Source organism: Polistes fuscatus, unplaced genomic scaffold (genome assembly GCF_010416935.1).
Source record: "Polistes fuscatus isolate 324 unplaced genomic scaffold, CU_Pfus_HIC Scaffold8, whole genome shotgun sequence".
In the NCBI taxonomy this organism is placed as follows: domain Eukaryota; kingdom Metazoa; phylum Arthropoda; class Insecta; order Hymenoptera; family Vespidae; genus Polistes; species Polistes fuscatus.
The window spans coordinates 8,505,885-8,520,402 of record NW_025113162.1 but is presented as its reverse complement, the minus strand read 5'-3'; the positions used below and the strand labels follow the sequence as shown (position 1 = coordinate 8,520,402).

At 38.8% G+C, this 14,518-nt stretch overlaps 1 protein-coding gene and 1 long non-coding RNA gene across 2 annotated transcripts; one reads left to right on the top strand and one right to left on the bottom strand.

Moving 5' to 3' along the window:
• Window positions 1–361: 361 nt before the first annotated feature.
• Window positions 362–5,128, bottom strand: LOC122524777 (silk gland factor 1-like). The gene has a single exon (XM_043647207.1). It carries the CDS (start codon window positions 4,407–4,409, stop codon window positions 2,856–2,858), a length of 1,554 nt encoding a protein of 517 aa, XP_043503142.1. The 5' UTR covers window positions 4,410–5,128; the 3' UTR covers window positions 362–2,855.
• A 1,121-nt stretch (window positions 5,129–6,249) lies between these two features.
• LOC122524669 lies at window positions 6,250–12,932 on the top strand. The gene is made up of 2 exons (XR_006305598.1): window positions 6,250–6,338; window positions 12,775–12,932. It is a non-coding gene; the product is annotated as an uncharacterized LOC122524669 (long non-coding RNA).
• Window positions 12,933–14,518: the final 1,586 nt, after the last annotated feature.

Here is a 14,518-nt window from a genome sequence, read left to right as displayed (position 1 = left end):
TGTTTCTTCTTTATTTATCTTTCTTCGTATATTTCTCTATTTAATTAATTAATTAATGAATGAATTTTTGTTAACAGTTGCTTCGTGTCTCCGACCGATTGTGAATTATAATAATTGTATATTTGGTATGGACGATACACACCGTATATTCACGATCTCGTTGTACCAACGTTTTAAGGTTTTATAACTTCTACGAGCACGCTTAAAAAGATAACGGCTTCCGAACGACGGCCGAACGATGATATTATGTAATGATCGATAAACTCACCGAAACGTTATAAATACATAGGCGTACAAGGTAACATTGCTCAAGTTAAATCCTCTCCCTCTCTTCTCTCCTCGCACATTTTCTATTATTTTCTTTTTCTATTCTTCTCCCGCTATCATTACGATAATGCTTCTTCGATAGATCTTAGACGACACAACAGCTACAAACATTGCATATGTAATTAAACGTCGAATCATTTCGAAGATGCATCATCGTGCGAACGAACTACGAGCGAAATTATTATTTTTATTATTATTATTATTATTATTATTATCGTATAATAATATATTATTAATATTTATTAATTTTTTGTATATTTCATTATTTTTGTTGTTCGTTCTTCTACTTTTTCTTTTTCTTCTTATCGCCATCGATTTCTATCGAACGTTTGATCGCGAAGTGCGATAACAATACAAATCGTTGATTTAACATATACCTTAAGATCATCCACCACGATATACGTTGAAAATATGCGGTAGTTTAGTATTAGTAGTAGTAGTAATAATAGTAGTAGTAGTAGTAGTAGTAGTAGTATAGTAGTAGTAGTATTAGAGACCGATGGCGATAAGTGTGACGCGCGAAATCGAGATCAACGACCGAAAACAAGCGAGCGTGCTTTTCTAAACAACAAACGATAATAAATATACGTTGAAAATAACTAATAATCGGAAAATGATTTATTTTTTTTCGAAAGATTTCTTGTCGCTCGATTAATACCAATCGTAATATCGATACTCGAACATCGCATTCGCTCGAAGTTACGTTCTCAATGAAAAGCTTCCTTTTTATTCTTTCACGCATCGTATACGCAAAGCATCGCACATTTTCGCACATACTTTGATATATATATATATATATATATATATACTTATAAATGATTGATTAGAAAATCATCGAGACAAATGATACAGAGAAAGAGAAATAAATTTGAGCCGGAAAATCGAATGAAAATGAAGAATTTTTTGGAAAGAAAAAAAAGAAAAAGAAAAAGAAAAAGAAAGGAGTGAAATAAAATTGTTAATTGTCGAAGAAGACGAATCGCGATCGATGGTCAAACTCTCGATCGTTTTGTTTGAAAGTAAAGCACACTACGAGCTTCTTCTTTTCTATTTAAATTCTAGCGTCTATAAGAATCGTTGTATACCACTCCATGCTACGTAAGTACAGGATCGTGGACGGAGGCTCGAGGAACGATTGTGCGCGAAATAAAACTATCGCAAAAACTATAAAGCATCGTCTGCATTATCGGTTAAATGTAATCGCAGTGGCAACAACGTTTTACTTCTTTTTTTCTTTTTCTTCTTCTTCTTCTTTCTCTATTTCTTCTTCTTTATCTTTATCATCATCATCATAATCATCTTCTCTTCCTCTCTTTCTCTTTCTTGTTAATTATTATTAATATTAATCTCTCGGTTCGACTAACCCCGTTAAAATTCGTCATTAAGCTCGCGTCAAAGCATATTCTTCTTCGTCGTGTCTCGCGTGTAAATATAGAATCGAAAATATTGTCCTCGCAATAATATCCAACGAGTGAAAACATAAATAACGTTTTCACGTTTACGCGGCCAATACAGTGATATATGTGTATAGATATTTATCGAATATCGATGTTCGAAGCTAATCGGTCGCATATCGGAGAGACACTTTCGCACCGTTTCTTTTTTTTTATTCTGTTTTTTTTCTTTTTGCAATTCGATTGCAATTTGCAATGTATACATTGATCGATTAGACGTACGCACCCATGATCATCGTCATTAATTATGCCTTTAAAATTCCATAGTAGTAGTAGTAGTAGTAGTAGTAGTAGCACCACCTTCGTCTTCGTCATCGTCACTACCACCCACCACCACCACCACCACCACCACCACGACCACCACCATCATCATCAACACACACCCTGCCGCGAATTCGCAACTCGAACGTACGCGAATCAAAGTCCAAGGCTTTTTCACTTTTTTCGCGAGGACGAGGAAAACTATTCGGGAAAGCAAGGGAAAGAAATCGCAAATGACCGACGCGTCGTACTTTCCAATTAAAACGATACGTAATAATCGTAGAGGATGGAAAGATAATATAAAATGATCAAAACGAAGTGTTATTTGCGATAGAAAAGAGAATTTTCGAGATCATTGTTCGAATACCGGTTTTGGCCGTACCTTGGATCGAATCAGAGAGTCTCCTTTTCACGCGATACCTTCCGCCTCGTCGTCCTCTTCATCTTCCTCGTATTCGTCGTACTCGTCGAGCCAAGAAGAAGAGCTTTCGTCGGAACGACGTCGACGACGATGCTGCTGCTGTTCTGTTGATGATAATGATGTTGCGCGAGAGAAGACGAAGAGGAAGACCGAGAAGGGAGCGATGGTTGTGGTTGTGGCGGTGGCGGTGGCGGTGGCGGTGGCTGTGGTGGCGGTGGCGGCGGCGGCGGCGGCGGCGGTGGCGGTGCTGGCGGCAACGGCGGTGGCGATGAAGGAAGAACGTCGTCGAGCATTGTCCTCGGATGATGGGTTAAATTAGCGACGGTACTACCGGCGGCATAGGCCGCAACGGCAGCGACTCAAGCCAAGGCGTAGGGGTGGGTAGCGTGATGTCACAATCCCGGAGCCGCCGTCGCGACCGACGGGGGAGGAGGCGCACTGCTGGTACTCACGCTGGTCGCGTGATGGTACAAAGGACTCTGGTAATACTCTTGATGATGGTGATTGGTCATATTATGCATGGGTCCCCCGCCGGTGTTCGAGCCAGCGTGCATCCCGTTGTGATGATGATGACTCGGCGGCGCGGAATGCGCGTGCGGATGATGGGGCGAACTGAAATTCGCGTAACTCTGATGAATCTGATCGTACATCTTCATTTCTGGCGGCTTCGTGTCTTGAGCACCCGGCGAAGTTCCTGCCGTTGCACCGGGTAATAGCCTGGTAATGCTGAACGGATGACTGGCAGCGGTATAAGGTGGCTCCTGTTTTAAGCTACCCGCCATGCCGTGATGAAGAGCCGCCGGATCGGACAACAAGTGAGGATGAAGAGTACGACTGACCATGGCCGTAAGCTCGTCGTGAGTCGTACCGAGATCTGGTCCTAACAGTCCACCGATATCGGTGGTGTCGCTTTTCAGAGCGGCGTGATGCTGATGAAGACCGGCCGTCGAGTGATGGTGATGATGAGACGAGACCAAAGAATGAAGGTCTTTGTCGTCCTGTTGCTGCGGAGCGTGATGAAGGGACGAGGGCGTCTTCTTACCGCCGTGTCCGAGATCGTGAGAATTAGGACTGTTGTGACCGGCGGCGGCGGCTGCGGCGGCTGCAGCAGCGGCGGCGGCGGCAGCGACCGCGGCTCCCGCCGTGTGGTGCTGTTGATGTTGTTGGTGTTTGTTATTCTGCCTCGACAACTCTTTCTTTTCGTCTTTGAACCTTTTTTGACGGCGCAAGTAACAACCGTTCTCGAACATGTTACCGCTCTCCGGGTGGAGCGTCCAGAAGGAACCTTTGCCCGGCTTATCGGGCGTTCGCGGTACCTTGACGAAACAATCGTTGAAGCTCAGCGAATGTCTTATCGAATTTTGCCATCTCTGCTGATTTTGCCGATAGAACGGGAACAAATCCATGATGAATTGATAAATCTCCGAGAGCGTGAGCATTTTGGTCGGCGCGTTTTGTATCGCCATGGTGATCAAACTAATGTAGGAGTAAGGCGGTTTCGCGTGCGTGTAACTTCTTCGGTAAGATTTGTCGGTGCGTGCACGCTGAAGGGCAGAATTCGGAGAGTCCGGCTCGGCTAACGACAATGGGTCTCTGCTTACGGCGGTACCACCTCCCGGCGTTAAAGGGCCATAACCAACGGCACTCATGCAGGCGCCCCCGCCACCCATCGACGTACCTCCATAGCCGCCCATTCCACCGCCCCCCATCGAAGCCATCCCCATAGCCGAGCTCATCGTGCTCATGTTGAATCCGCCGGCTCCCTGAGGACTGCAACTCGGCCCGACTCCAACGCCCATCGACATTCCCATAGACACGCAGCCCATAGAATTGATCGAGCTGTAGGTGGGTGCCATGCTGCCCATGCTGGACATCGCGGCGCTCGTCATGGCACCACCGAGACTGCCAGCCTCGCTATACAGCTTTTGCGACTGGAGCATGGTCATAGAGCTCACCGGCGCCGGGGTGGGCTGTTGTCGAGACGTCAAGCGGGAATCATGAAAGCCTCGGTACCACGACTGCTGATAATCCGGTGACCCCTTAATCTTATATCCTCCCGTACTTCCTTCACTTTAATCCACGCGTCTCTCACTGGCTGCCACGCGTTTAACGTTTCAATTTCTTTTTCAAAGAATTTTTAAACCTTCACTCTACGTTTTCCAATTTACTTTTATTTTCTCGTCGTAACTCCGAATCTTTCGTGTTTCTTTACTTTTCCTCTTTGTCCTTATTCCTCGTGATTACACCAAAAACTCACTTAAATCTTTTTACCAGCACTGAAAATCTTATCCTCGTGTCCTCGCACTTTGACGAAAGTTCACCGGAATTTCAGTGATTAATTTTCAAAATTAACAATCGACTCTCACGAAAGATATCTATATTTCCTATTCGTGCACTTAGTTCTTCAGGAGTGAAGGTATGTATGCATGACGTCCGTCGGTTCGGGTCGGCACGAAGGACACTCGATGACACGCAAGTGTATGCTCTCGTCGCACGCGCACGCGGGGCGGTCTCGGTATATTTTCTAATTGGAATTGTTGTTCTGACAAACGACGCGAGACCTGAACACTTTTACGCGAACGATAATGCCGGCGGCGGCTGCGACGACGACGACGACGACGACGACGACGACGACGACAAAAACAACAATAACAACAGCAACAACAACAATAACAACAACAACAACAACAATGATGATAACAACACAACGATGACGATTACGACGACGACGACGACTACGACGACGACGACGTCGACGGTGGCGGCGACACTAGCCGATCGTCGCGTAGAAGCGCGCTCGGGTTGTTTAAATTGTGCCTGTTTAAAGCCACCTCACCTCTACACTACTCTCTAGCTCTGTATGCCGTATGGATGGAGGCCGGTTAGCGAGTGTAGTCCGCTACTCTTGAGTCGGCCAAGACTTGTTCAAACACAGCCCCCACCTGCGCAATATGGCGCCGCGCCCGATAGTTCTATTCGAACCAATCGTAACATTTCCATCCCCACCGTTCGGTTCGGCCAACCAATCGGACGACTCAGCCTCTCGTGCCGCGGCCACGCCACCGAGTTTCGAGATGCGTTGAATCGTGCTCGTGACGCGACTTCTCCCCCTCTTTATCATTTCTCTTTCTGTTTCCCTTAGTAGCGCAAGCGCCGTATCCTCGGGTGCTCTGAAATCGTCCGAAGGCCGCTTGCGCAATCTCTCTCCTCTCTCTTGGCCGATAAGCGCCGCCGTCGACGGGTCGGGTCGGGCGTCGGGTCGGGTCGAGCGTCGGGACGACCACGTTCTCGGGTTCCTTTCTGCTTTCATATTATATATCTTTCTCTCTCTCTCTCTCGTTCCTTCCTTCATTCCTTCCTTCCTTCCTTCTTTCACTCTCGTTCTCTTTCTCCCCCTTCCGCCCCCCGCACCCCCTCGCGACGACCGATCCGCCACGCGTTTTTACACCTATCGCTCTCCTCGTCCGACCTTTCTAATCGTCGCCTCTTTTTTTTTTTTCCTCTATTTTTTTTTTATCTCGCAACGTTTTTTTACCTGCCTTTATTCATCATCACCTTCTCCTCCTTCTTCACGAGATAGCCCGATGTCCAGCTTGCTTTTCTTTTATCTTTATCTTTTTTCCACGCGTCAGCGTGATACTTTTTTCTTATCCTTTTTACATCTTATCGGAATTTATTTCTATTTGTTTTTTTCTTTCTTTCTCTATTTTTTTTCTTTTTCTTCTTCTTCCCAAGGTGTACTTTTTTTCGTGCGGTGTTTCTCAATTTCTTTTGGGTGGTGCGAACAAGGATGTTATTTTATCGGTGAAGGACTAACATAAGCTGAATTCATCCCATCGTAACAATCTCGGTTTTCTTCCCTATCGGAACACGAGGTATTTCGATAAACCTAAATAGATGCATAGATATACGTTTGCTATCGTTTATCAAATTCCTCGTTGTTTATTTTTTACCATTTCAAATTATTTTCAATTGTCGTTTAATACGTTTGTTAACAAACAGCTTGATCTTGTCGTAGGCACAGCTACAAATATTTGAACGCAAGATCGATCCTTTTTTAAATCTTTGTATTTGTGTCGTTTATAAAACTACTTGTTAATATATATATATATGTATTTATTATTTGTACATTTTAGTTTTATCCGAAATGTAAAGAACGGATTGTTATATAAGTATACGCTGCTGTTACGTGTATTATTCATCCTCAAATTGCGGTGATTGAAAATTAAATAATGACCTATCAAAAATAAATGACGATTAATTTGATTATCTATAATAATCGATACGAGCAAATTAACGCAATGTTTAACGCCACCAGTTTGTCCCCAAAAGTATGCATTTAGAAAACAATTTAACGATCATATATTTCTTAATTTTGGGGCTAAATAATTAACAAGAATATTGATTTATTTGATATATCAGTCTGGCCAAACGTATGCACGTGCATGTACTTATTTATTTATTTGCATTAAAACAATATGAATAAATCAATCGATCCGACTATCGATGATCGGCGTTAATTATTCTTTACTTCTTCTATTAATCTATTTATATGTTAATATATACGGATAACGTTCTTTTTTCCTTTTTATAAAAAATGAACGCATAATAACATTTTTATTATAATCGTTAGCTTTTGTTAATCTATCATGAAAAAAATACAAAAATCGTCCTTTTAAACGATTAGTCACATCTATCCGTTCCGGTTAATGTCTTTCATTTTTTCAATTGTATTTTTTTTCTAACTTTCACCTTACAAATTCAAAAATAACTATTTTTTCTCAAGAGACCCTTTCATCATGCTTTATCTTTTTTCTGACTTTATTATTCTAAACAAGATAATTTATCTTAATGCATTCTTCTATTATGTTTTAAATTTATCTTTATTTTGCAAATATAAAAAGAAATTAATAATGATTCTAACGTCAATGACAATGATTCTAATGACACTTCCATTAATATCTATCTCCACCGTTTTACAAAGAAAACTAATATCTTAATACAGAATAGAATTTTTGTCAGCCTGTAGAAAGGTGAACAATATATATTTTTACAAATAACAGGACGGGAGATGATTAATTTAACGTCCAAGATAAAATGGAAAATTGTTCATCAATTATGAAAATAAAAAAAGTAAGATTGACTTTAGTTCGGAAGTAAGATGCGCGTCGATATAATATATCACGCAATGGCGGGGCGGGGGGGGGGGGGAAGGAAAGAAGGGAAATATCGTTGAAAAGTCGAGCGACGAATTGAAGGCACACAACTCGATGATTCGAGCGTTTAGAGTCGGCTAATACTTTACTCGAGAGATTCGTAAACACGCATAGTATAGGTATAGAAGCATTCACGAACGAGCTGCACGTTACAACGTTAGATCCAAGCACCCACCTGTACCGGGTCTTTATCGAGCCACGAATTGTTTGCGGAATGAAAATATTGTCCCTGTAAACAAGTAGCTACAATGTGCCGGGCAAAGCATTCTACGTTATAACAAATCGTACCCCTCGTGCCTCGTCCCGTCTGGATACAAGTGCGCAATCGAGATCTGTTTGTCTCGGTTAGTCTCGGTCCTTAATCTACGATTAAATAACGATTTGCTATTTGACCTAGATTACCGATATCGCGGACTCGATCGATTTGTCAAACGGCCGCTTTTAAACGAAGATACGATTAAACGCGCGCGACAACACTCTTTTGCCTTTGCGTCAAGGTTTGCATTTCCCCTTCCTTACCAACCTTTTCTCTTTCTCTCTCTTTGTTTCTTTATTTTATTTTTTTTTCTTTCCTTTTTCGTACGCGTACAACAATTGTTATTTTACCATTTGGAATACCTCTTTACCCATTTCAAAAATTTATAAAAATCCTCCTATTATTGGAAAACCGATGATCAATGACAATGAGAAAGAAAAAAGGTTACTTATGACTATTGACCATAATAAAAAAAAGTGTTTGGTCATTTTAAAAACAAATACAAAGGAGAGATGACGAAATAGGAACGAAGAGAATCGTGGGTATCCGAAGCGACGGTAACTCGTGATTTTCCCAAAAGACTCGACTACTCTACCTGACCCTCCACGTGGGTGGTCTCATCCCTTTCTTTGTATTATTAACACCAATGATGATTCCTCGCCGCAATGTAAAAACTATATACCTTCTTTCGAAAGATCATTCTGTGTTCATGGGATAATATTTCTATTTACTTTTCTTAAGTTTTTACATTTCTATGGAATTACTACCAAACAAAGAAATAAAATATTCGAGAAAAAAAATTCTATTATTAGAATAATCTTACTTTTTTTTCTTATGAAATAATATTTTCTCAAATAATATTTATAACATGACAGGGGATAATATTTAACCGAGATTGTTTTTTTTTTTAACAAATCACAGTACGGTTATATACTTTTCAACGTATATCAAAAGTGGACCCGCGTGATTTTCTTTGACGTGTAACATTGACTTATTGACAGCACATCTGTGTTGTCCTACTGACGTTAAAGCAACAAATCCTAAAGAATCGCTAGTACCCATCATCATAGACAAAAGTAAAGCAAACCTTAGCAATAACACGACAGGTAGATGTGTCATTTTTCTGGTGCATTTCTTTCCGTGAATACATTCTACTCTATTTTTCTAACGTTGATCACCCCCACCCCTTTCTACCCTAACCAACGCTGATTTATTGCCTTTACCAACAATCAAATAAAGACCGTAGTCAAATAAAATATCTTACCGTTACAAAAAATAAAAATAAACCAACATACATTTTGCGTAGTATTACGAGTATCATTTTAATATTTAATTTGTTTATGAACGAAACGAGATCATTTTTTTTTTTTTTCATTCGTATTAAGTAAATATATTACAGTCACACACGGAGAAACACACATGTAAAAATATAAATTTGCATTAAACGAGTAAACAATTTTAATATGCACATATACATATATATATATGTATATCATTTCCAATCGTATTTGTTATTTTTATTTAATACTTTTAATTTAACACAATTTTCACACCCTAGCAGCAAATTATTGAATTAACTTGTTAAACGTTAAATTAGATTTACCATGGCCGATGGCCGACGTTCTTAATGCTTTTTTTTCTTTTTTCTTTTTTTTTTATTGGGGTATTCTAAATTCCATTAAAGTCGCATGTGTTTGTCCGTGCTTTTAAATCCGATCAACAATCATTTGTACATTTTTTTTTAACGATCACCCGTAAAGGTAATCAAAAAAAAATAAAAAAAAAAAATAGAAAGAGAACAAAAAGAAAAATTGATGTAAGTAACAACGATATTTATGATTTAATCGCGTATAAAATCGTAATATATCGTACTTACAAAATGTTTCCGATGAAGAGAGAAAAAAGAAAAAAAGAAAAACAGAAAAGAATAAAAATAACAAATGATAAAAAGCAAAAGAAAAGGAGAAAAGTAAGAGAAACGTGGGAAGAGTCTATTATTTCTTGCTTGTTCACGATCGAGAGAAAAAGAGAAAGATAGAGAAGGGGTGATCCGAGCAACCCTCCGACGGGCCGATAGAACCCATCCGATGATTTGGCCCTCGCAAATCTGAGAAAAGCACAACGAAGCACGCACGGCACGTGTCTGGATAGCGTCTGCACCACCTCCGTCACGATAAAGCACACGCAACAAATATCCATCTATTTTTCCTTATCGTATCCTTTTTTTATTATCTTTGTTTTATTTTTTTTTCATTTCATTTTTAAAAAATCGCCGGACCAGTTATTTTCTCGATGGTCGTCGCCTCAAACGTTCGTATTTTTCCACGATCGTTTGTTACAGAGACGATAATCACGATGAAGTAACATTTTTCGATTATGTGAACGATTTAATTCTTGATTTCAACTTTTCTTTACACTAAATTCCAAGAATTCGGATAGATAACCATCTCTTTTTGTACTATTGTTCTATTTATTTAGACAAGATAAGGTAACAAAATGGACTGTGGACCTTGACCCTCGAACTTTGAATCTCCTGACAAATACAAGATTTAAATGTATCGTACGATGAGTCATCGAGGAAAACTTCGGTCTCGTTGATTTTCTTCTTTAACTTTAAAATTTCTATGCTATCGTGTAGACAGATGGAAACTCGAGGTACGCGTGAGGTACGCGAGGAAAAATTAGTCGCGAGATACAAAATGAGAGAGCAAATGTAAAATGTCGCGAGGGGAGTGGTGCAACATCGTAGAACTGTTCGTCGCGGTTCGTCGCGGTTCTCGTCGGAAAACGAACAGAGGAAACAGACTTTTCTATAATTTTTTTCCCTCCCCCCTCCTCCCCCCTTCCCTTTTTTCTCTTCTTATTTCATTTTTTTCCCCTTTTTTTTCTCTTTTATTTCTCTCTATCTCTCTTTTTTTTCAACGTTCTCCGACTAGAAAGGAAGCTCTTTCAGTACATGTAAAAGCACGTACGGTCGGGGGGATCGATTGTGCAAACAGAGCCCAGCTCCCTCTCCCTTCCCTCTTCCACCTCCACCTCCACCTCCACCACCACCTCAACCTCTTTCTCCTACCCCTCTTTCTCCATTTTCTATCCGCCGTTCTCTCGTTAAATTTCCGTTTCACCGTTTCCGTGTAAACGTTGTAAAAAGGTAAAAGTTGTAAGCAGCCTATCGTGCCGGGGGTAAAAAAAAAAAGAAAAAAAAAGAAAAAGTCAAAGAAAAAGAGAACGAAAGAAAGAGAGAAAGAAAGAAGAACAAAAAAAAAGAGAGAGAGAGAGAGGAACCGAACGAAAAAAAAAAAAAAATAAAATAGAAGAAGAAAAAGAGAAAACGAAAACATTGACTTTTAAACCTTTCTTTCTTTTGTACCGTCGTGTTCGACTATCCCGAATTTTTCCAAGGTAATTTTGAAAGGAATCTAAAACTTAGCCCCCTTAAACCTCGTTTCTTGATCTTTACCATGGATTCATTTCAGACGGGTTTTAACTTTTATGAATATCATATGTACGTTTAGGTAAAGGAAAATTCGTCAGGCTTGACGATCGATAAGGGACGCTAAAGGTAGTCCAAGGACAGGTGGTGGATGAGTCCGCGGATCAAAAGGCACAAATTAGCGGCGATTTTTAGTCCGAGTATCCTTTCCCTTTACCTCTCCCATACGTCACTCTACGACCGAGTCAATTTTAATAATTTCAACCCCCACTATCCCCCTCTCTCTCTCTCTCTCTCTCTCACACTCCCGAACAGCAACGTGCTCACGCGATGACTCGTAGAGTTCACCGACGAGTTTCAATTATCCGAGAACCTGAGTTACTCCCACGAGTTAACTTCTCCATGGGATATCGATCGTGCCCCGTTCGGTGAATGCACATAGGAAAAGCTAACGCGTAACTTGTCTTTTTTATTTTTTATTATTATTATTATTATTATTATTCCAGACTATTAAATACCTCTTACGTTAATAGTTAATTGACTATCCGGTTGGAGTTATCTTCAATGAATTTCGTATCTCTTCTGCGTTATATTTTTTTGTTGTTATTTTATTTTATTATAATTTATGAAACTCTTTATTTGCAATAAAAAAATGAAACCTTCTTCTTAAACCTAATATTTCTATCCCATCTTTCCTTCTCTCTCTCTCTCTCTCTGTTTATCTCTCTTTTCTTCCGTTCTCACCTGCATACTGCGTTACCGCTACAATCGTCATAAAAGCATTCAAAAGTACCTGCGCACCAGGTAACACAACCAATTCATTGCTCAAGATAGGAAGAACAAAGGTTCGCAGTTGTACGCGCAAACGAAAAACTTTTCTGTCGCAAATGCCGCCACCATAAAACCATAATCGATTTACGACCGCGGTATTTTTCGCTCTGATCCTTCGAAGGTTTCTTTATATATAGATTCTTTGTAAATCTATCGCCGAGAAATGACGATGATGATGATGATAATGATGATGATGATGATGATGATGATGATGATGAATCTTAAAAACATGTTTTTATCATTACCCATAAGTACGAATACGTCATATCGATCAAATGAAAGAAAGAAAAATTGTAATATTCCATCTACGAGTAAAAATTTGCTCTCTTATTATTTTTCAATTAGAAATAAAATAGATTCGGCAAAATGTAGAAGATGATGAAGAATATTTTGAAAAAGTCGATTAGTTTATATTACGCGATAAATATCCGTAAAAGAAGAAATACGGAAAGAATCTTAGCGGGGGTGGAAAGCGGAAAGTTTCCCTTAGCGTTACTTCGGATCTCGATGTCGAAATAATGTTTTCTTACTACCTTGTTATCGAGATACTACCGAGATACCTTTTACTGTTTCAGACGATCTTCGTGGGAGGTTGCACAGCACGCAAAAACATAGATCCATACGCAAGAATAACACCTTCCGCGTCTGGCTAATCACAACACTTGGAACACCCTATACCTAGACGAGATACGACACTGGATAAACATTCGATCATCTCGAACGAAACGAGCAAGAAGGAAATGAGTAAGAACTACCACGATTAACGACCTAAGGAGAGAAACTAACTTAAACGTTTTCCGCTAATCAAAATAATAATACACGATTCCACCGTATCTACAATATATACAATGTACCATTATACCAACAATCTATTTTATAAGGAAAAATCGAAATAATCGATTACTAGAACGCGATACGCGTACTTACATTACTTTTCATCTTTTTAAAATAAAAGAGAAAAGATCTCTCTAGGATGATGATGTTGATTTTTCTCATATTTTTATTATTCGAACCGACGAAAATTAACCGTACAAATTTATCTCTTTTATCCCTTTCTCTATCGTTATTATATCATAAAGGAATTATTAAATAGATTCAAATTCGGCTAAGAAAATATTTCACATGTTTTATCATTTTACAAAAATAATACAATATAAGAGAGAAGAATCCGATCGATTATTTCGAATATGCGAACACGATGTATTTCTCTCTTTCTTTCTTTCTTTCTCAACGCAGCATATCATGGCCCTACTACTTATCATAACTCTTATCATAATTTATGCCTCGTCGAACCTACACACGACGACGTTTAAATTGTCACCTGAGAATTTCTTACCTCGTATGCAAAGTGATATAAAAATATACACGTCACGGTGTATATGCGTGTACGTGCGTAAGCGTGTGTATGTGTGTGTGTGTGTAACGAGGGAATTGCAACAGCCGTTTAATTACGATACGAAGCTATTCATTTGAAAAGTACTGAACTGAAAAATGCTGCCGCAGAAAAACAAAAATAAATATTACAAATTACGGTTAACATTAAATCATATAATATATATATATATATATATATGTATATATATAGTTCTATCAAAGATTATTATTACAAAGAGATTAAATATTGAATATATGCGATATTCTGCGATGACACACAGGTTTGTTTAATCAGAAGCACTACAAAGTCTATAAAAAATGTTCATGAAAATACACTTTAACTTGAAATTTCATAGTACGGTAAACCGTACTTACATTAATTACGGCCTTATCTTCCAATAGTGTCTTTTTTTTAATAATTATTTATTTATTATTTCGATTAATAGAGACGAATTATTTGCTTAGTTAAACTTATATACTACATATAAACATTATCATTAGTAGGTGTTTCATTAGTACAACAGTTAACTATTTAGTTTAATCGTATTTACTCTCTTTATGATAAAACTCTATACATGGAAGAGAATAAAAATAAAAATAAAAGATAAGAAAATCCCGATCTTTGGTTAATTCTAATAAAAACAATATATCACTTAATTATCGCTACTATTGTGTTTTTACAATTCAACGTTATGTTGTTCCTGCAAACACTATATGCGATAAGGCAATTGTTAACTTTTCGAGTATCTAAAACTAATTTGATTAGATCAATTACTAGAATTCATATAAAATATTGATCGTCGTTAGAAAAGTTTGAAAAATAAAATATTATTATTTATAGTAAGTTAATATTTAAAGCGCCAGACCGGTATAAACACTTTTAACGAATTAATTAACTCTTCATCGAGGTTACGTCAAATTTTGGAATATTAATTTTTCTATCGA